Source organism: Drosophila hydei, unplaced genomic scaffold (assembly GCF_003285905.1).
Source record: "Drosophila hydei strain 15085-1641.00,03,60 unplaced genomic scaffold, DhydRS2 tig00000172-arrow-pilon, whole genome shotgun sequence".
In the NCBI taxonomy this organism is placed as follows: domain Eukaryota; kingdom Metazoa; phylum Arthropoda; class Insecta; order Diptera; family Drosophilidae; genus Drosophila; species Drosophila hydei.
The window spans coordinates 2,401,352-2,424,623 of NW_022045682.1; the positions used below are offsets into that span (position 1 = coordinate 2,401,352).

General features: G+C 41.3%; 2 protein-coding genes across 2 annotated transcripts in view; one reads left to right on the forward strand and one right to left on the reverse strand.

The window, feature by feature from the left end:
* Positions 1-23,272, reverse strand: part of LOC111602455 — a 35,728-nt gene that overhangs the window by 2,947 nt on the left and 9,509 nt on the right. The window contains exons 4-16 of the mRNA XM_030223379.1: positions 23,063-23,240; positions 20,654-20,741; positions 20,302-20,440; positions 18,582-18,906; positions 18,320-18,409; positions 15,841-16,047; positions 13,980-14,949; positions 12,210-12,710; positions 1,737-4,119; positions 1,411-1,654; positions 1,119-1,320; positions 815-1,049; positions 7-706 (exon numbers count right to left, since the gene is read on the reverse strand). Coding sequence (XP_030079239.1) covers positions 7-706; positions 815-1,049; positions 1,119-1,320; positions 1,411-1,654; positions 1,737-4,119; positions 12,210-12,710; positions 13,980-14,949; positions 15,841-16,047; positions 18,320-18,409; positions 18,582-18,906; positions 20,302-20,440; positions 20,654-20,741; positions 23,063-23,240 — 6,262 coding nt within the window. The remainder of the gene's footprint in view (positions 1-6; positions 707-814; positions 1,050-1,118; positions 1,321-1,410; positions 1,655-1,736; positions 4,120-12,209; positions 12,711-13,979; positions 14,950-15,840; positions 16,048-18,319; positions 18,410-18,581; positions 18,907-20,301; positions 20,441-20,653; positions 20,742-23,062; positions 23,241-23,272) is intronic.
* Positions 21,083-23,067, forward strand: LOC111602514. Its single transcript, XM_023319597.2, has 2 exons — positions 21,083-21,838; positions 22,299-23,067. Exons 1-2 carry the CDS (start codon positions 21,268-21,270, stop codon positions 23,045-23,047), a joined length of 1,320 nt encoding a protein of 439 aa, XP_023175365.1. The 5' UTR covers positions 21,083-21,267; the 3' UTR covers positions 23,048-23,067.

Below are 23,272 nucleotides of genomic sequence, written 5' to 3' on the forward strand. Positions count from 1 at the left end.
ACTTACCACTGCATCAGGCGCTTCAGTTGCGGCGCCTTATTGCCACCGAGTCGCTTGCCTGTTTGCTTGTTGATCACCGGCACGGGCTCCTCTCCAGTTAGGCCTTGCGGACCAGCCATCGATTGTTGCTGTTGCTGCTGTTGTTGCTGCTGCTGTTGCTGTTGTTGCTGCTGTTGTTGTTGCTGCTGTTGCTGCTGCTGCTGTTGTTGCTGCTGCTGCTGTTGCTTTTGCAACTGCGCCGCATTGGCCGCCTGCTGGGCACTCGAGCTGCTCTGTTGACCCCGATTGCCGCGACGACTGTTGCTGCTGCCAGCTCCTCCTCCGCTGCCGCCAGCTCCTGCTCCAACATAATCAATGCTCAGTTGATCGCCCAGCGGGCTGGACATGTCCGAAAGCCATTTGTTGACCTTGACATCGTGCGAGGAGTTGAACTTGCAGCTCAGCTTCATTGCCTGCTCCATTTCGGCGAGCATATTCTCGTAGGCCTTGCGCTGTGATGGCGGCAGGAACTGCATCATCTTCTGCTGCTGCTTGAGGAACGATTGTGGATCGGTTGCCATTGTTTGGGCCAGCAGAGCATTCAGGCTGTCCTTGCTGGACAGACCGCCCATGGCCATGTTTTGCAAGGCGCTGAGGCCGCTGCCCGAGGAGCTGCTGGCGCCGGCTCCACCGCCGCTGCTGCTGCCTTGGCCGCCGCTCTTGGACTCTACAAAGGATAAAACAAGAGAGTTGGAGAAGTTAGTTTTTGATGGCTTAATGTAACGCCTCCGGCTTGGCTTGTTTAGAGTATGAAAGCGCAGAGACTCCAACTCACTTCCGGGCACTGTCGTCACAGTGATGGTAAATGGTTTCTGATTGGATTGTTGCTGGCTGGGCGCTTGAAGATTGGCCGGCGTCACCGATACACTGGGCGGTATTTGTGGTTTCTTCGACGAGGGTAATGAGGGATCTGGGAAAGTCTTTTGCTCCTTGGCAGCCGACAAGCCCAAGACAATTTCATCCAGCTTCTTGCGTTTCTTCTCCTTGCCAATGACGGGCTCCTCAATGGTCTGTGTAAGATATATAAATATATAATTAATCTTCAGTTTCTTTCGGTTCTATATCGAGTCAACACTTACGCAATTGTTCTTCTTCATTAGCTTGTTGAGCGTATCATCCAGCTTGCTTTTGCTGCCCGCCATTGATGGAAAGGCGGAGCTGAGCGCTGCGTGCACACTCGATTTCTTGGAGGGCATCGAGAAGTCCTGCACTTCGCTTAGATCAATGGCGCCCGAGCTGGAAGCCGACTTCAGCATCTCTGTCATATTCATCTTGGGCAGGCTGCTGTGTAGAGTTGATGATGAGAGAGTTAATATATGTGAACTGGATAGTATTGGACGAGCTGTTTCAGGGTATTAAGTTCTTACGCACCTTGAGGACAAATCCATGGGCGCGCCCATTGATGGTGGCGGCGTTTTCATTGCGGGCACAGCGGGCTTATTAAACTGACCGGAGGATTGACGTGATAGTGAGGCATGCTGATGTGCAGGCGGTGGTTGCATGCCACTCAAAGCGGCGGCAGAGGCAGCAGAGCCTGAGCCACCACCACGACGACCTGCAGCGCCAGTTAACGCCTCCATATTGGCTATTTCGCTTTCCCAATCTTTGGGAGCCACTGCAAACGAGAGCAGAAATTGAAAGAGATTAGTTGTCATGTCCAAGATCTGTAATTTCTCTTCAATTTCTCAGCTACTTACTTGACGAGCTGTTGAGCAGCGCATGCAGCTTGGCACGCTCCGTTTCCACGTCGATGGCAATGTGACGTTTGCGCTTCTTGCCCGCATTCGAGCCTAAGGTTCCAGCACTGGGCACATTTAGACCAGCTGCCCCAACAGCTGCTGCTGCTGCCGCACTTGCACCCGCAGTAGCCGCACTCAGCGACATGCCCGGCAGCAAAGCTGACAAGGATGTGGCATTGCCGCCACTGGCTGCAGCTGCTACAGCAGCTGCCACAGCTGCATTAATGCTGTTCGCATCCAGGCCAGGCAACGTTGTTGGCGTTGATACCTGTGCCTTGGGCAATGCTTGGACATTGCTGGTGGCAGAGACGACACCTGCACTGCTGGCCACCTGTTGCATCTGCGAAGCCTGCAAGTGCTTCGTAACACCCTGATCCGTCGTTATGGTTATCACATCGGGCGTTGTGGAGCGTCGCTCGCTGCTATTCAAATGCGGTATGGACTCATGCAAAGCTATATTTAGATCTGTGTTGCCCTTCAAGCCGGCAAAGGCGCTATAGTGCTTATCCACTGGCCATTTGTTGGTCTCCACGCAGACCACGATGTGTGCGATGCGTCGCTCTAGAGCGAAGTCCTTGAACCAACGTATCATGCACATCTCTAGCTTCGGTTTCTCCAGCTTTTGCTGTTTCACAGCCGCCGGCTGAATGACCTCAAGATCGGGGAAACGCGCCTTGAGTTCAGCTGCTTGCTTTTTGCATTCCTCTTCGACAGCCTTTTCCTTCTCCTTCATGACCTCATCATCATCCGGATCACTGGGCCCAGCCACCAGATCAAGTATCTCCTGTTCCGCTGCTGGCTTTTCCACACTGCTCGAAATCTTAATCTCATCTGCTTTGCTGACTTCTGCCTCGGCTTCAACTTTTTTAGGTTCAGTTTCAATAGTTTCAGCTGCAGCTGATTCCTTCTCCTTCTCCGGCGTGTCCTTGACAGCTTCGACGACTGCTTCGTCGCCTTTCTCGCCCTCAACTTTGGCAGCTGCTGCTTCATCGTCCTTTTCCGTAGCTGGCGCCTCAGTTGCTTCCTTTTCCTCAGCTACAATTGACTTCACGGATTCTGTTTCCATTTTGGAGTCGTCTTCTGCTTGTTTGTCACTTGGCTTCTTCTCCTCTTCCTTTTCCGCAGTTTCGTCGTTGAGGCTTTCAGCTGGCTTCTCTGCTTCGGCCATGGCAACGGCTTCTGTTTCTGCTTCCTTTTCATTGCCATTTTCTGCAATTGGCTCTGCATCCACATCCATTTTCTCTTCAGCCTGCTCCTTGGACTTGGCCTCCGTCGCTTCGGCCTCAGCTGGAGTTTCAGCTTCAGCTTCATTTGTCTTGGCAGCGGACAGCTCTTCAGCGTCTTCAGCAGCTTCACTGCTTAGCTTAGCTTCATCCGGCAATGTTTCCTTGTCTGCCGCCTTCTCTTCAACGTTCTCCACGTCCATCTTATCTGCTGTTGGTTTCTCTTCGTTTGACTCCTCGACCTCAGCCTTGTCTGCACTTTGTTCTGGCTTCACTTCAGCTTTAACTGGCGACTCCTTCTTGATGACACTCTCCTTGGTCAACAGCTCATCATCCAGATCGATGATCTCATGTTTAACTGCTGCTGCAGCTGCGGCGGCTGCTGCTGCTGCCTTTTCGGCTGCTGCCGCTTTTTCAGCTGCTGCCGCCTTTTCTGCATTGAAAGCCTCCAATTTGATGGTGCGCTGTATCTGGGCCTCCAGTTCCCTAATGAAGCGCTTTTCCGACTCGCAGAAACTGAAGTTGGGATCATTGAAGATGAACGTCTCGGAGCGGTAGAGGCCATGCTTGAGCACAGCTGCAATCAGCTCCTTATCGTGTCGTCCCGGCTCCCACCAATCGGGCGTATCCGTATTCATGGTGCACAACTTGAGTCGCTCCTCCAGCTGGGGATTACGCGCTACTTCGCGCAGCTTGGCCAGCAGCTCAAGGCGATCCAGAATGAGCTTGGCGTGCTCCTTCTCCACCTCTTCGACAATGCCTTCAAGACCACGCTCGTTCTCGCTGAGCTTTAAGCCCGCCTGCCTTCGGCACATGGCTACAAAAACTTTGTAGTAATCACTCAACGTTTCATCGCTCTTCCTTTCCAGATGTGCCATCTGCTTGAACTTGGTCCAGTCGGGCATGTGGCTAGCGCCACTGCTGCTATTGATGATGATGCTGCTGCTGCTATTGCTGCCGCCCATGGGCGTGTTCAGCTGCAAATCGACGCCATAGCCGGTAAGCACGCGTAGAAATTCATATTCCTCGCGACGATTCCATTTCTTGGGTATTAGCTGTAGCCGCTGCGATTCACGCTCCTTTGCCGCCAGCTCCATCTTACCCTGGCGCTCCATTTTCTACAAAAATCAGAGTGAGTTTTGGATCAGCAAAGAGAATACATATGTATATATATAAATATACTACTTATAAACCGTATATAAATTGTACATCTAAATAAAGTAGATATCTTATTATTATTATTATCTGTACTACTATTTAGTATATACAAATATCAATTATCAGGTTAGACATCGTTTTTATAATGATAAGTTTTTTAATACTCTAGTACTCTAAAAAAAAACGCCACATCTCCATGTCTTCTGAGATTCTTCCCTCCGTGCATACTCCACATCTTTAAATCTATTAAGCTTCTTTCTCACCTATAATCTATAGCTTCTTTGTTTATCTCTTTCTTATCTAATGAAAATATCACTTTCAGAGTTGGTATACGAGTTGGTATATGGAGAATTTAGTGATTTATTAAAATTTTCTATTTAAAGTAATACCCATCTGTCACACTTGTCTTTTTCCCAATCCTCTAAGCGCTTTACAAAATATTTTCTTATGTTGTTCGTTTAATTAATGCGCAAGTAGTTCACATAGAGCTTTCTTATATCTTGTGAGCTTTTCTTTTCTTTTATTGTATCTCGAGTATACTATTACAATTTATTATTTTTTTTTTTTTTCGTATTCTCTAAACATTCTCAATAATTATTACTCAGTTGACTTTAATCTTTTTGTTAGCTCTCTACATATATTCGTATATGGATTTGCTTTCTGTTTGTGCATGTGTATTAATCACATTGGTCATTTAAATGCTGACTCAATGTGGAGACTCGTTAATAGATTAAAGAAGAAGACATCATCAGACATGAAGTATTAAAATCTTAGCTACTTTTACAAGCGTTACCCATTCATGCGTATACCAAAAGTCAGGCACAGTGAGGCCAAAGATAAGATAAGACCAAGAGCCATACAAATGTATATATATATATAACAAATATATATAGGGAGTGATATAATCATTCAGTGTGATTACCGATTTCCCGTTCATATTAAGAAAGACGCAAAACATAACAAAAAAGAAAAGATATCATTGACATATTAAAAAACTTTGCGAAATTGTTGCTACACGGAAACTCTATATAATGTAGAGCAGTTCGATCTGAAAAACATAGACTATGCTATGTACGTAATTATGATACATATGTATCTATTATTATGCATATACATATATAGTGTCACATATTTGTTGACATATTTAAAAGAGCTCTAACTAGGTTAGGGTATTAAATAGCAAATGCAGTTCAAATTCATTACGAATATTTACACAATTTGAAAAAGAATTAAAAGCAGGACCCCTCCTCCTACTGCTCGCCTCATCATCATCATCATCCACAGAAACAACATAACGGGATGCATAAAGGGTGGGTGCTGCCTCACTGATATATATGTACATATATAGGTATATGTATGGTCGTGTAGGGGGTTGGTAGCCGCGCGAGCCTTTCAAAAATTACAAAAATGTTTGCGAAAAGTACAAAATGCGAATGGCAAGCCCAAAGCAAAGGGGCAAAATGAGAGACAATAGCAACGACAACGCCAACGTCGACGACGACGACGACGTCGACTAAATACGAGCGAACAGAAACTGAAACTGGAAATACAATAAAATCATAATAATAAAAGTAAAAAAAGTCCATTTTACACCCCTATTAGAGCGTCCGACATAGAGCACGGGCAGAGGGCAGAGGACACAGGGCAAAGGCTACGGCGAATGTTGAGACAAGAGACGCAGCGTAGGCAGTCGGAGACAAAAACAAATGAATCCTGCGAGACCAATTGCACGGGCTAGCAGCAAAAAGAAGCTCTCTTCACACTGACACGCACACAAGCATATTTGACTATGTGTATGTGTGTGTGTGTGCAGTTAGTTATGATAATAATAATAATGTTGAAGTGGGCCCCCTAAAATGTGGCTGTCAGTCGGTTACTGCTTAGACAGCGTTGCCAGGTGGTTGCAAATAAAAACCGACACACACAAGTACAATACATACACGTATATTTATTTAAATGTGTGTATGTGTTTTTTGAATGCAAATCAAAACAACAACAAAACTGCAAACGACGCTTGCAGTCAACTCATTAAAAATGGAAGGGGGCTGCTCTTGTAGTCATGTTGGCAAGTCTGGCCTCAAGGATGCCAATTGGCGCAGGTTGGCAGCACTGTGTGTGTGTTTATATATATTATATGTATTTATATATATATATGCAGGCTAACGGCTTTTCGCTATACAAATTTCAAGCAAAAAATAAAAGAGGGGGAGGAGGAGACAAACAAAAACAAACGACAAAGCAACCGAAGCTAAGGAAATTCAACGAGCGACCTCTTCTACTACTATGACTCCCCCTACTATCCGACTCTATCCTATTTGTATCTTATACCATCTTGTGTCTCGCTTGCGCAAACGACATGCCCCGCCACGCGACGAGAGGCGACGCGACGCCTTCGCATTCGCCCCTGTTCTTCGTGCATTTGCACGATACAAGTGCGAGCGATTGATTATGATTATTAGTAAGTAGCAAAGCAATGGCAATGGCAACGACAACGGCTTGACTTGCGGCGAAATGGGGTAGAAGAGACAGAGGCGGCAAAAACGAATTTAAATGAGCACACAGAACACACACAAATACACAACCATATATACGCTGAGCCATCCCAACTGGTTAACGTGTGTTTGTTTATTTGTTTGCCCCTGTGTGCGTGTATGTGAGAGAGTTTTAAGAGAGTAAGTTACAGGGGCCGTGTAAGTGGGCAACGATTGTACATGTGAAATCTATAGGCATAAATTTATTGTTTTGTATTTCGTTTTAACTTTGCGGCTCGACTGACTACTTGCTGCTGCCTCTGCTGCTGTGTGTCTACCTCTACCTCTGCCGGAGCCGCCACAGCCACCGCTGCTGTTGGTTGTTACTTTTATTTCGCTTCTGCTTGTTCTTCGCTTGCTTTTGCGCTTTTTTTCTGCACGCATTCTTTGCATTCACATTTATTTCGTTTGCCAATTTGCCTTTATTTTAATTAAGTTTTTATATTTTTATATTATGCAGAAATATTTAATGCAATAAATTGTCATTGCATTGTAGTTTTACCTCCAAATAAATGCCATTGTTTAATGTTGTAGTTGTCGTTGTTGCTGTTGTTACGGCTGCTGTTGATTTATTGAGATGCTCGCAAAAGGCGGAGAAGCTGCTAAAATCCATGGGTTTAATAACCTCCATTTTGTATTAGACAATAGGCACATATATAGAAACACACGCATACAACCACTCACACTCATGAACACTCAATTTCGATATGCAATTGCATTTACAATTACAATTACTATTACAATTACAATATATATGTATTTATATACGTATATATAAGTATGCATATATGCTATATCACAAATATTGAAATGGTTTTCGATTTCGACATTATTGATTTTAATTAAGCACTAATTATCATTCATTGCGGCGACACATTTGCCATTTGCACGTTGCTTGGTGTTGTTGCGGCGACGTCTGCACTCGCCACTCTTCACTCTTAGCTCTTCACTCGCACTCGCACTCGTCTCGTCGTCTACTTTTGCTTCAGCAATTACATTTTTCCATTCGTTTGATTATTATTTCTTCTATGCACATACACAAGCGTACACACACACAGTGGCACATGCATTAAGCGGGAGAGACGAAGAGAGGCAGAGATACGAAAAGCCCCGACGACGTTGTTTTGGATATGGATGCGTTTGCTGCTCAAGCACTTGGACTTTTTACAACTTTACACCGCGGCGCTCAAACAAATAATGAGCGAGCGCATTGCGGACTAAATACAAGAAACACTCCTCACACACAAACACACACACATACAAAGAGACCACAACGGGGACGCATACGCGCACGGAAGCAGCGACAGCGGCAGCGGCAGCGGCACTAGCAGCTAAAATCGAATGCGAATCAGCCAGCAACAGCGATGGCAACGGCGACGTAGAGAACGGGGGAGAGGGTCGCTAGTCAAACCAACAACAACAACAGTCAAGCAACTACTATTGAGCGAGGGAGCAGAGCAGAGCAACAAAACTGAGCTGAGCAGAGCAGAGCTGAACCAGTGCCAGAGCCAGAGCAGAAAAACCAAACCAAACGAAACCAAACAATCGTGAGATTAAGCCAAACGCCGTTTTGGGTGAATGTGAATATGAATGAGATGGGCAGGCAGAAAGGCAGTCACAGCCTGTCGTCCATCCACTGAGGTGAATGAGCGCGGCGAAGGCGAAGGAACAGGCACAAGGCACAGGCAAAACGTCACTTGCAGTGCCAAGAGAGACATACAGCGTGAGAGAGAGAAAGAGAGCGCATTGAACGCGAGAGCGCCGCTAGCGAGAGCGCGTATGTATTTATTCTGTGTCTGTGTGCACTAGATGGACGAGTTGAAGAAGAATGAGAAGGCAGCGCACATTGTGTCAACTGTGTGTAATGTAAGCAAAAGGCAATGGCAAAGCCAGAGCCTGTCACACACACATATTCACACACTAGCGCACACATGTGTATATCTAGATATGGAGTGAGGGGTGGGGGCAAAAAGCCAAGCAATGAAACAAATGTACCACAAAAACTGTTGACGACAAAGCAGAAGGCAGAAGCAGAGGAGTCAGCAGAGGCAGTGACTGAGCAAAGGACACACAGCGTAAAACGGATAAAATAAAATAATGGATTAAAATTTCAGGTACAAAATGAGCGCGCGCACACACACATCAATACACGTGACAAAAAAGAGTTCTAGAATTTCTATAGACAATTCTTGACCCTTGTTATAGTTTAATTAATACGACCTTTGGCATGGGCAACTAATCTACATATATGTACACATATACATTTGTACATACGAATCTACATATACTGTACAATATATTGCGAAAGATAGAAACTGCATTAAAGTGCGATAAGCACGTACCCAGCCGCTGCCAAAGCAGCGAGCGAAAGAGCGCTCTGTCGTGTATAAAAACGAGATTATTAATCAATCTGTAAGATACAGATACACATCCAACAATCCCACCACCAATACCAATACCAACAGCACTAGCAGCAGCCGAAGCCGTAGCAACAGCACAAAGCGAGCTGCCAATCGACGGCGACAGCGACACATCTTCAGAAAATGCATATGACTAAACACACACATATGAAAACATGATCGGCCGGTAAGAGAGCAAGAGAGGGAGAGTGAGAGAAGCAACTGCACAACTGCACGTGAGAGTTAACGACTACACATGTATAGGTGTGTGTGTGTAAGCGTGCGACGTTTTTATGCATGTGTGGTCGTAAATTTGACTAAAGCGTAACGCAAAACTAAATCAAAAAGCAGGTAGATAACAACAGCGGCTCATTCGTACACGTATCCCAATATATGTATGTATGTATGTGTGTGTGTGCAACTTATATTGATGAACTGACCATTGCACACTGGGCAGGTTTTCTCAAAATGAGAAAAAAAAATTTGTTAAATAATTTATGGCCGACAGGTGTGAATGCGCAGCTGCAACGGCTACACGTGAGACGCACGCGCATAGTGGTCAAACTAGCTTTAAATAAATGAGCAATGAAAACTAATAGCAATTGCACCACTGTGCAACAAATGCTAATAAAATAATAAATCGAATAGCGGTCAGCAAGGTGAGCATCCAAGCAAATCGCACACCAGAAAGATAGCATAAAAAGAATGGCAAACATTCACACACACACATGCACGCACACGCACACATCTGCTTCTACATACATACCCATTCCCATACACATTTATATGCAAGGTTTATGCTTGTGTTCTAGAAGGAAACAACAAAAATCTCTTAAGCTGCTGCTGCAAGTGGCAAAAACAGAACAACGAACGAACAGTGGAGCAAAAGGAGCAGACAACAACAACTATGAGCTAAAATGAGCACAATTAGGCTTTGGCTTTATTGACGCGCCGCGGGGCTATAAGAAAAAGCAGGAGCGGAACAGGTCACCGTACCAAGTCACATATTCGCCATCTCGTCTCGCTCAATAATTCGCCCCGTGAGAGCGACGACACGGATACGGATACGCGGCCTGCCTGAGAGCAGCAAAGCGACGACAACAGCATTTGGGTGGGCAGGCAATGAAGGCAAAAAATTAAACATTGGATAAATCCAGAAAATGTAAAATTACACACACAAGCATACATACAGGCTTCGTCATGAAAAACTAATACAAACAACGGCGCACAAGTACAGCCAACGTAGCAGCAGCAGCAACCACCCGATACCGATACCGATACCAATACCCAACAGTCGGAGACCAGCGTCGCCCGCTGCCGCTGCCGCCACGGCAACAATCATCGTCACCAAAGAAGAACTTCGTCAATACAACAACAATAATGCGACGGCTTTGGCTTTGCCTGTGAGACGGTTATGCTTGCTCTTCTTACTGCTGCTAGGCTCTGCTAGCGTCGACTCTGCCTTTGGTATTGCTGTTATTGTTGTTGTTGCTTCAGCTTTGATTGATGGCGCTGGCGTTCGCTTCGCCTTTTGATAATGGCGTCGTCGTCGCGCTGCTGTCGTCGTTGTTGTTGCTACAGTGAAATACGCGTCAGGTTGTACAATTGACTCCCATCTCCAAGTCCCATCTCATAATTTGACCCAAGAGCTGTGTTGGCCAACATGTCTGTGGTTTTACTGTTTGCCTCCATATTTTGGGGCGGCTGGTTTGACATTTTCCTCGCTTGCTCGTTTGGCTGCTCATTCGCGCCCGAGCATCTCGTGTGCACCACATTTCGGGCCTGGCTTCGCCCGCTCTCAGTGTATGTTTTTTCTTCTTCTTTTATTTTGCATAAATTAAGCATAAGTGTATTTTGTATTTTGCATCTGTATTTGTATTTGTATTTTCGCCGCCTCCGCCGCCACCGTCGCCGTTGCTGTTGATGTTGCCCTGCTCTTACGGCATGTCTTGCGTCTCGTTTTGTCACCGCTGTAGTCGTTGCTTTTGTTTGAACATTCGGAAGTACATACATACATACATACACACACACAGTTGTACGAGACAGTTATACAGTCGCATGTAGTTGACAGAAATCAGCGACGGCCACCACCTCGCACGGTGGGTGTAACTTATTTCATTTTATTTTGCCTCTTTCGCTGTCGCTGGTGCTGCTGCTGCTGTTGCTGCCGTTGCTTGCCAGATTTCCTCTTTTGACTTTTCACACACTTCATTTATTCTCACTCCACATTGAAATTCGCTTTTTGAATGCACGCGAGCGAAGGGGTTTATCGATATGTACAGATAGCAATCGAAACGTGAGAAGACAACGGTAATTTAGTAATAAATAAAAATGGCTGACTTAAATAGCGCAAACTTATGGAATGCAAAGTAGCGAATAGCTCTAAACCGGTTTATGGCTCGAGATGGACTTTTGAATACTTAATGGCCAACAACGATTCACATAATATATCTTAATTTGCAAAATATAAAATTGAGGATTTTAAATACTTGAAAATTCCTTAAAATTCGATTACATTTGGTAATCGTTATAAAACTTTGGCATATTAAAAATCAATATCAATTGAGAAAAAGTCTTAAGAACTAATAAAATAGTTAAATATAGCAAGTAATTCAATTGTATACAGAAATTTCTTATAAGTATAGATCATGCTTGTTAGTATGTTTAATGTACTCAAATGTAACGGTTTCAAAGGGTTAGTTAGATCAGCATGTTTAATGTGAGTGCTTGTATTTGTATGTATATATATATATATATATATATATATGTGTGTGTGTGGTAAGTTATTGTCAGTGTGTGGTGGGTTGTTGAGGAGGAGATGGAGGGCGGCATTGAGTATTTTTGAGTGGTGATTGGGTGGATGGGTCATGGTCTATTTAACGCCCCATGTGGGCTTTTTGAACAAGGAGAGAGAGAGAGAGAGTAAGGGTGTGTTAAGTTCTGCATGATGTTGACGATTTGCTGGTTAAATTTGTAGGTGAGTAAGTGGTGGGTAGTAAGTTCTGCCGGGTATACGGGGAGTTTTTGTTTTTTGTTTTTGAGTATTTGAGTTTTTCATTGTATAGACTTTTAAAATTAAGTAAAGAGAGAGAGAGGTACTCATCAGGTTGTTTCACGTACATTGTTCATACTAACCAAATACATGGCCAGTTTGCTGATATCCAAATTGGCCAATTGGCTGACATCGGTGGTGTTGAGGATGCTCAGCATAAGGCTGATATCTGCGGCGGTGGGCATGGCCGGCACCTGTGTTCCGCCCACCTGCTGTTGTTGTTGCTGTTGTTGCTGCTGTTGTTGCTGCTGTTGTTGCTGCTGTTGATGCTGACCCACCATTCCATGCGATGAACCAGAGCCAGCGGCGGCGGCGGCAGCGGCTGCTGCTGCAGCAGCTGAGGTGCTGGCACCTTGCGACTGCATCAAAGCCTGCAGGCTGCGATTGCTCGAGTCGAGCTGCTGCTGCAGCTGACTAACGGAACCGCCGCCGACGCCGACACCGACACCGACGTTGGCGCCCGCATTGCCACCAACGCCAGCGCCGCCCTGCATCTGCATTTGCATCGACTGCAGAGTGGGGGTGGTTGGCACCGATAGCGGCGGCGTCGATGAGACCAAAGCCTGTAGCTGTTGAGGCAGAGGAGGAGGAGTAGTTGTAACAACAGTAACAAGCGAACATTTCATGAGAGAGGAGAGAGAGAGAGAGCATGTGTGTGTGTGTGTGAGAGAGCGAATGAGTGTAAACAAGGAATAGAGCTGAGCATTTTAGTTTACTATCGACTTGATCATTTTATTCACTAGTTCACTTTAGTTCAGCACTTAGTTCATGAACGATGCGTATGTGCATGTTCACTGAGCACCAACAAAGTTTCACTAGTTCCGTTTTATGAACTATGCGACACAACTCTAATTGAGTGATTTGAGCAGCAAGGACAGCTCATTTAAACAGGGTTGTCGCCTCTCATTTTTCTTTAGCAGATAGTTTTGTTAATCAGCTGTTGGTTAGGTCGCCAGATAAGTTTGAGTTTGAGTCCTTTCACAGTCCGTCCGCGGTTCTAGTTTTCGGTTCTCAAATCTACTTTAACTACAATTTACAATTCGACAATTTTGGTTTTTCGCAAATCTAAAGCCAAGGATTTTTCTTTAATCTACGGCCAACAGCTAAGCAACAAAACTACATACTTCAATATCTTCTTTTGACACTACAAATTTTGTTTGTTTTTTTTTTTTTGGTTTTTGGTGTTATTTGCAAAATACAAAACGATAAACACAAATTGCTTACGTAATACAATAGGATATTGCAAGAGTGATGGAAACATATATATAAAAAATGGTTGTTAGAGAAAATAAATAACATTCATCGATAAATGTATCCGAATTGATCGATAACTACAAATTGAGAAGATTTAGTCTTTTTTACTATGTTCGAACTGACAAGCAATAAATAATCAATAACACTAGAAATATCGATTGCATCAGTAAAAAAATCTGAAGCTTGTCGATTTTTAACGCTGAACTCTTTAGATATCGTGTATATATATTCTTTAATTAGAGCGATCGATTAATGATTATATTTATCGCTGTTTATTTTGGATCCATTGTCGAAAAAATCGATTAAATTTTGAAAGCTGTATGTAAAAGCTTTAAATCGACATTTTAAATATTATCAATATTAATCGATAACTCTGGACAGATTCGATAAGTCAATTGAATATGCAAACTGTTTCCATCGTTCTTGCTAGGGATATTCGACGGTTTTTGTGAATAGTTGGAAATACTGGGTGTCAAATTCGATAGTTAAAATCGATATATAATCGATGTTGGCTTAACAGAAGTGGGAACATAATGGGACACTGATGGAATGATTGTAATGGGGGCAGTCGAAGAAGCACTTACCTTGGCCTTCTGCTGTTGCTTCAGTTCCTCCTTCTTGTAGTTGCGCTGGTAGGCGGTGATGACGCGACGCAAGCGCGTATTCAGATCCTGCATCGATGGCCACATGGTGGCATCCTCGACCACAGCCAGTGTCGATGGCGGATAGCTGCCAGCGACGCTTTCCTCCTCGTCCAAGCCTAAATTTGAGTTGGAGTTAGCATTTTCGCAGTTTTGACCCGCTGGCTCAGAGGCAGACGCAGTCGTAGTCGTTGTTGATGGATTGGTAATGGTGGTTATAGTGGTGGTGGTGATATTTGTGGTTGTGGTAGTGGTGGTTGTGGTGGTTGTGTTGGCGTTAGTGCATGATTGAGAACCAGACTCGGCTGTTGCAATGTCAGCGGCATCAACGGCTTCGCCAGCGGCTGATGCTGTAGCTGCAGCGGCTCCATTAGCCAGGGCTTCGCTCTTCGCCACATCCAGATCAGTGTCCAACGGGCTTGCCACAGTGGCTGTCACAGCGCCAACGTCAACAGCAGCAGCTGCCGAGCTTGTTGAATCGGCGTCAGCATCTGCTTCAACGTCAGCGACTGCCACAGCCTCTGCTTCGCCTTCTGATTTTTCATTACTTTTTTCAATTTCTTTATCAATTTCTTTTTCTTTATCATTTTCATTTTGATTTTGATTTTGAGTTTCTTTTTCGTTTTCTTTTTGTGCCAATTCGTTTGGTGCCGCTGGTTCCGCCTCAACGGCGCTGCCATTGCCCACAGCCGAGCCAAGTTCGACGTTGGCTGCTTTTTGTACAATCGATCCATTGTTATCGCTGGTATCGCACTTATCGCTCTTACCCGACGAACTGGGACGCTCTGGATCTAGTGAGTCCTTGTTATCGCCAGCCGTTAGCTTCGTGGAATCTGAATCTTTGGTTGTGGTGGTGCCGTCATCGTCCACCTCATCGCCGTCATCGTGTTTCGAATTTGCATCGTCCTCATTTCTGTGAAGTCAACAATTAATGTCATTTAATAAGCAACTGAGTTATCGATAGCTACCTATCGATATCGACGCACACACATTTTTGTCTAAAAATATTTGTTTATTCAGTGTGATCGTATTAAGGTATGCCAATCTAATTAATCATTAACCAAATGTCTAATTCGAATTATAAAATTAGAGCAATTTTTAGTTTAAGATTCTTTAAAGTTTATATTGAGAGCTAAGGAACGTACGCTCTCAAGCAGTCAGGGTCTATTCTATGAATTTTCTAAGCATTCAAAAATGTTCTAATCTTAAGTTCTTTAGAAAAACTATATACGGTCACATTGAAATATATTTTATAGATTATAACATTTATATCTCTTGGAACTAATTGTAATTTGACTTGACTAAGCTACTACTAAGCTTCTCAGTATTTTTAATTTTTATCATTTCTGTCCAAGTTTCTTATATTAAACTAGATTCTTGCTAAGTTTCACTAGAAATTCTACATTCAATTCCATTTAAAGCAGTAAAATTTGTAACAATCACACTGAATTTATTGATATATACGATATATGTTCTTTAACTCTTAAGCTAAATGTATTTTCATGAGGCAGAATACAGAAAACTCTTAGTTACATAGAGCACATGGCTTAGTTCCTGTTTTTAAAGCTCTCTATATTACATAAAAATTTCTTAATTCTCTACCAGTTGCTTCCACATGTAGGCTAGAGTCTGGTCTTAAGGCTTTTGTGATCAGTATTAGTACTTGTGGCTTATGTGATATTACGAAAATGTTACCCTATTTATGCATAGCTCAATATGGAGGGAGGGGGATATAGTGTGTATGTGTGTGTGTTTTGTTAATATTGATAAATATGATATGGTATATATAGATGTATTTACTTACATTGGCAAACTCGTGACGGCCAAATCGTCACCGGCACCGGCGCCCACATGCGTAACAAAGCATAGATTGGGATCGGCTCGCATTTGACGATACATTTCACAGCCATGTTTATACGTTCCAACCAATAGACTCTTATCACAACAAATGGGATTCCACCATGAGGATGGCACTTGATCGGGCGTTGGTGGCGGCCGAATAGGTAGCTCGCTGCATGATTCGATAGATATGCACACACATACGATATATATAGATACATATATATATATATACACATATATAATTATATATAATATATATACATATATGTATATATAGATGAGGGGGAATAGAAATGAGTTGTTTAGTAAAAATTTTAAATAAAAAATTTGTCAATTTTTTTAATAATTGTTTTGCATTGTTTTTTGCGATTACAAAAAATTTAGAAAATTTGTAAAAATTAAAAATAAATAAAAAATTAAGATAATAAAATAAAAATAAATTTAGAAAATTTTAAAAATAAATAAATTATAAAAAATAATAGAAATTATATTGTTTTTTTTGTTAATTTGCCAATTTGTGCTACGGATTAAAAACAGTTGAAAACAAATTACATTTGACAGACTTTCGGGTACAAAAACTACAAAATGCAACTTAAGAGATATTCGGGTGTTTTTTTATTTCGTAATTTTCGAGTTAGTTTTTGGAATATTGAAAAATGATAGACGAGAGTGAGCTGAAAGATTTGCAAGCGAACGAAATACATATGAATATTAAAAAAATTTTAATTCTTTTTAAATTTGTATACAAAATTCCTTCAAGTACGCAAATTTTTCAAGCCACCCTCGTATGAAAATTGGTTGTTTTATGTCATGTTTATTGGAACAATTCGTAGATCGATACGATATGACGTATAAAATGAGTTTTCCTTCATTATTTTTGCGTACGTGCGAGCGAGATAGCGAGAGAGGGCGATCGAGCGAGCGAACGGGCGAGATGTGTGTGTTTGTGTGTGCATAGATATTACCTTTCCAGATTGGGTGCTAGTAGTTGCTTTGCTTTCGAACTGCAGCAGTTGTTGTTGTTGTTGTTGTTGTAGTAGAAGTTGTAGTTCCAAAAGTAGTCAGTATATATATAGTATATACATACATAATACACACACATATATATATATATTCGTATTCAAATTAGCAAATTAGAAAACTCGTCAAAACAAATTGTTCAAGTGCAACAAACAAAACACAGCGAGAGAGAGAAAACTTTTTGGAGCTTACGATGCGAAAACCATTTTTTTTTTTTGTGATTTAAAGTTGGATTTATACAAAATGTGTTTTATAAAAGAGTTGCATAGAACAAATATTTGGGAAATGAACGAACTTCTAAACATGGAGCGAGAGTTTTTAGTAACGAGCGACACAGAGAGAGCGAGAGAGTTTAGTAACGAGTAAAGGAGTGGGAGTGTGTGTGTGAGCGAGCGAGAGAGAGAAAGAGCAGTTAGACAGCGAGAGCAGCACTCACACAAAAGCGATCAAATACCCAAACGCAGCTGAAGTTGCGAGTTTTAGTTCAATTTTAAATTTAAAACCAATTACTAGTTCCATTTAAATTTGATGTGAGTTTTTAGTTAAACTTCAATTCTTTATAAAATTCTTATTCAAATGTATTTCTAGATCAATGCATTGAGTTTTAATTTTAATATTTAATTAATATCAATTTATTTCGATTTAAGTTCAATTTCAATTATTTCTAAATTTTAGTTCAATTTCATATGCATTTTGATCAATTTTAGTTCAGTGTCAGTTCAATAACTCAATTTCAAATCAGTTCAATTTGAATTTCAAGTTCAATTTAAATTTCATATGCATTTTTAGTTCAATTTCAATTGATTATCTACTGAAAACTCGATTTCCATTCATTTTCACTTCAATAACACAATTTCTATTATATACTAGTTCACATAAACAATTCTGCCAATTAATTTCTTGATGAACCATTGAACCAGTTCAGCTTATGAACTGAATTTAAATAAGTGAGCAGTACGAGTATCGTTTATGAACTACAATTATCAAATAAGTCTATTCAATTCAATTGAACCACTTTTGAACTAAAGAACACAACTCCAGCCACTTTAATTATTCATAGAGATCAAACAGAGCAGAAAAATTACTCGCGAGCTTAAGTAAATTTAGTTTAAGAGTTAAGACTAACTAGCATTAAAAACAAATTGGCATTTTTTCATTTTTTAAATACAATTAATAAGTTAAAAAATAAAATAAAAAAAACTAAAAAATATATGAATGAATATAGATATATATTTATATAAATGCGAGAAGATATTTAGATAAAAGAAAGACAAACGAATGCTTTGGCACGCTCGATTAGAGCGCAACAACAATCAGTCAATCAATCAATCAATCAACGACAACAATCATGATGTGATGTGTGTTAAATGATATACTACTATGTATTTATATATAGTTATCTCAATCAGTTGATTGCCTACCTGATGGGCGTATTATCCTTAATCTGTTGCACCAGATCGCCAATGACCTCGTGCTGGATGTAATAGAGCATGCGCACGCGCAGCAATACCCTGTAAAAACGTAATAATGAAATGAAAATAAATTAAATGCAATCGAAATAAAGAAAAAAAAAACAAAATGGGGAAAGAGAGTGGAAGAGAGAATTTTGGTTGTTGTTAGCAATGTTAGTTTGGCCTCAAGTTGGTTTATTAGTTTAAACAAATTCGATTCCACACGACTCACTTATTCGCGTGTCTGCCCAAGTGCTTCTTATAGGCGCCCTCCAGGTATGCATCTGCATCGTATTTCTCCTTCTTGCTCCAGTGATTCGGATCGTGTATGCTAGTGGGTGGTGCTGGGGCTGGTGTAGGCACAACAACGGCCGCAGCCGCTGCCACAGCACTGGCACTGATGCCGCCGCCGCCGCCCACCTGCTCCTTATCCGTTTCCAATGCACTTGATTTGTGTGCCGGTGTCGTGTTGCCACTATTGCTGCCCGAAGCAGTACCTGGCGCAGGTGTGGAGCTGCCACAGGCCATCTCCTTATTGGATTTGCCACCATTGCGGCCTGTAAGGATGTTGATAAAAAACAATTCCAATTAAGTTGCAACTTCTGCTCTTACGCTGAGCCATCCTGTCTAAGGACAGAGGCTCAACTTGTTCTGCGATAGATGATTGATGCATGAGTTGAACTACTTTCAAATATTTCAATTCTAATTATGTACAGAGGTATGATATGATATGATATGATATGAGTGAAACAAAGTACTAAATGTATGTGAGATACAAACAAAAAATGCTTTTCAAATGTAGCTTCGATTGGCCGAAGGCGTGGTCAACTGGCAAAGTGATCTTGGAGTCTTGTTTGCAACAGATTTGCAGAGATTTTTGGATATTTCTCTGTTCTTCAGACAACTTTAACTTGTTTGAATGTGAAATAAAAAAAATAAAACTTTTAGCTAAGTTCCAAATACAATTAGCTTAAATCTAAAATATTTAGATGCTATTTAATGCACTTAGCTCAGATATAACTCAGCTAGAACATACCTACACCAGTTAAATATGATCTCAATCAGTGTGATTGGATATAAAACAGTTAGATATAGGCAACAGACAAGTTCGAGTCTTTTATGAAAACTAAGTTTTAGTTTAAGAATATATTAAACAATTTCATGTAGAATACGAGTGATATGACATCTGAAACTAACCCCAGTTTGTAGCTCTAAGAAATACAAATTTATGATCACTTTGCAAGTAAATAAATTGCTTAGCGAATGAAGATGATTTTTATATAAAAAATAAATTGATTGTTATAAAAAGTTAATCATGATTATGTACAAATAATGTTATATATATAGTTGAAAAAATATGTATATATATATGCTTATGTAGCTATTATATAAATCATAAAAAGGTTATAGTAAAAGGCATACAATTGCATGGCAACAAAACATACACACACTTGTTCATCATTTTTTAGTTCAGTTCTTAACGTTCGTCTGGTCGCAGTCAAAGTCGAGTCAGTTACTAAATTCTATATGTATATATTCGCTTATATAACCGTTATTTGAACAGACAGTCAGACAGTTGTTGGTTTTTAGTGAAGTTGAAGTTGGGCAACAGTTAAGACTTTGTAGAAAACACAGAACCCAGTTAGAGATATAGATCCATTGGATATATTTATATATAGTACATATATAGGCCAAGTAGAGTAAATTAGCTGCCAGCTGAATATCTAGAATAGTTAGCTAGTTAGAGTTAAGGTAGTCCAGCCCACAGGTAAAGTGTGTAAAACTCTTTCTTCTATTTTTTTTTCTTTTTTTTTTTTTGTACATTACGAGTAATAATTTCTAGTTCGAGGCAGCTCGTTTTTGTTTTTTTTTTTTTTTTGGATAACTCTCTACGTCCGTGCAGCAGTTGGAGTGCGTGAATGTATCTTTTACCATACCTTTGGCATTCCTACCTCGTGGCACCAAATTGTGTAGGCCACTATGATCCCTGCTTATCTTTTGCACCTCGCCGTCCTCAGTTGGTGTAATCAGATCCCAAATGAACGTCTTGATCTTCTCATCACCTTTGTACACCTGCAGGCAGTACAGCAGCTAAAAGAGAGCAACAGAATACGAGATATTAGTTGAATATTCATCAAACAGAATGTAGCAATTTATTGTATTTGTTCAGCGAGTTGAGAAGTTGTGTTTTTACTCAGCGAAAACCTAAAGTTTTCTCAATATTAGCATGGTTGGTCATCATTAAACATTTGCTTTGCATATACTAAATATACAACATCTCTTGAGCTTTCCGCTGGCACTTACTATAATGCGTGCACAGTCTTCGATGTCCACATCGCGCCAGCCGCGCTTAAATTGACCCAATTCCAGGAGTTCCGTCCAACGACCCCAACTGCAAAGAGCAAAGGGAAATATTTAAATAAGTCGCTAGATAAGATATAGAGTAGATAATGAGATTATAGCTAATCTGCTAACATCAATAATAAAAGTTGAATTGGGATTAGAAGACGATCTCCATACCAGGCTTTCTTTGAGGCACAGGCCTCAGTTGCCAGGAGAGCCCGACTAGAAGTTACCCTGCTATATATATATTTCGAAATTCGTCTACCTGATCAAAATATTATATATACTTTATGCAGGTCATAAAACAAGCAATAATTGAATGAAACGAACATAGAAGCCTATGTTGAAATATTCTATATTCTATATATTTCAAACAGTTCTACTAAACACTATAAACAATCTAGTTTATGCATCATTACATCCAAACCAAAACGCACAATTCTTTTCGGCTATAAAATTTCTATATAGATCACTAAAGACAGAAGGCGGCACTGAGCACAGCTCAGACTACTTTAATTCCTTTTAGCTATATATATATATATTTATATATTGTATTTTATGTCCAAGAATCGATCATGTTTAGCATATCAGAGAAGAGCATCGGCACTACCGAATCGAGATTTAATGTTAATCGATCGCAATCGCATGTGCCCGCCTCCGGTGCAGAGGGGGAGACTTTTGAATTGGATATATTAGGTATTTCGCAGAAGTATCATTTGGATGAATATTTGCAGCTGAACGATGAGGAGCGAAAGGCAAAATTAAATCTCTTCGATTCGTTGGATATGTTGCGAACAGTTGAGGAGGTCCAAAAGGAGTTGGCCATATATAAGCTCGAGAACTATATAATGGTTGACTTTCTGGAGAAGAATGACCCGAAACTTTTAGTTGGATTGCGTCAGCGTCGCACTTCGATTGTCAGACGCATGCAGTCCAAAAGTCGGCAACAGGATAACCTGCAACAATCGAGTCGTCATTCTAGCTCCAAACGTTCCATTACCATGTCCATACACATGGGTGCAATGAGCCAAATGGGCGAGCGACGCAAACAGGTTGATCACAAATTGAATTTTAAGGCCAAAGCCGAACTGGCCGAGAAAGCGGCAGCTGAAGTGGAGAAGCGAGTGATTGATATTGAAAAGAATGGTACGCTAACAAGCCAGTTCTAGTGATGACAGTAACGGTATATAGTATATATATCGGGTGTAGTATAGTATTATGTGTACTTATACTGATCTTACTATGCTACATGGTATATATAAACTCTATAGTATATAGAATAGATCACAGCTATCACAGCGTGATCTAGCTATAGCATATATATAGTGCATATAGAGTCTGTATATCATCATATAATATATGTATATCATATACTATACGTATATCATATACAGTACATGTGGTACATGCAGTATATATAATACATAAGGTATATATTACACAGATTATTACAGCATATAGAGTATATATAATACACCTAGTATATAGCACATATAGTTTATTACAGCACATAGAGTATATATACCATACATAGTATATATCATATATAGTACATATATTCCGTATTATACAGTATATAGTATACATTTGAAATCTCTTCTTGTAGCTATGGTTGAGGTGAAGCAGTTGCGTGCTAAAATCGAGGAGCTGCATTATCGCAGCGAGGAGACCATTGAGACGGAAAAGAACTTTATGCTACACTTTTTGCGCGACAGTAATGATATTGCCTTTTTGGAGAGCGCTACGGAGCGTCAGGTCGAGCGCAAACTGCGTAAATTTACGGCCAATTGGTTCAAGAACGCGCGCGCGTTGCTGGGCACGATGCGTTTGACAATAGTCTCGTTGCAGGAGACCTGTCAACAGCATCGTGCTGATCTGATAACCAAAGCTGATTTGAGTGGCATTTTGACGGCTGTTGATTTCGAGAAGTTGATTATCAAACGCACCGAATTGACCAACGAGCTGGAGGAGAAGAATATCCATATGTCGGGACTGAAGGGTGTTACGGGCAAAACGTCGCTGGCCATGACAGAGGAGAAGCAGGCCATGATGAATCTGGAGACGGAAATGCGCTATGTCCTCAATCGTACCGAGGAAATAACACGCACCATAGCCAAATTGGAGAAGGAGGTCGCAGCAGTGGAGGTAAACAATGAAAAGGATTATGTAATATTGAATGAGCTGCGTGCCCAGCTGGAAGAATACGAAGCTCCAAGTATTACCGAGTATATTGAGAAGAAGGAGGAGGCTCTATCTTTGGAGAAGGAAGAAAAGATGCTGCAGCGCAAGATCTATATACTTAATATGAAACTTAATAATGTGATAAGACGTTGTAGGAATCGTGATGGCATATAAAATATAAGAACTTACCCAAATGAGAGTAGACCCTTTTCCACTTTGAAGCATTCCGACTTGGCCCAGTTGCCATACTGAATCTCCTCTAGGCCCAAAGCAGCCAAGGCATCACGCTCCCTAGGTATATATTCGTCGTGTCCCTTCTTTTCACGGTTGCGATCGCGTTTCTCCTTGCGACGTCTCGAGCGTAGACCTAGATTATATTCATTAATATCGTAAAAATGG

Coding starts and splice junctions, on each gene's coding strand:
- LOC111602514 (XM_023319597.2), top strand. CDS start 21,268: ATGTTTAGCATATCAGAGAAGAGCATCGGCACTACCGAATCGAGATTT. Junction 21,839..22,298: donor GATTGATATTGAAAAGAATG/GTACGCTAACAA, acceptor CTCTTCTTGTAG/CTATGGTTGAGGTGAAGCAG.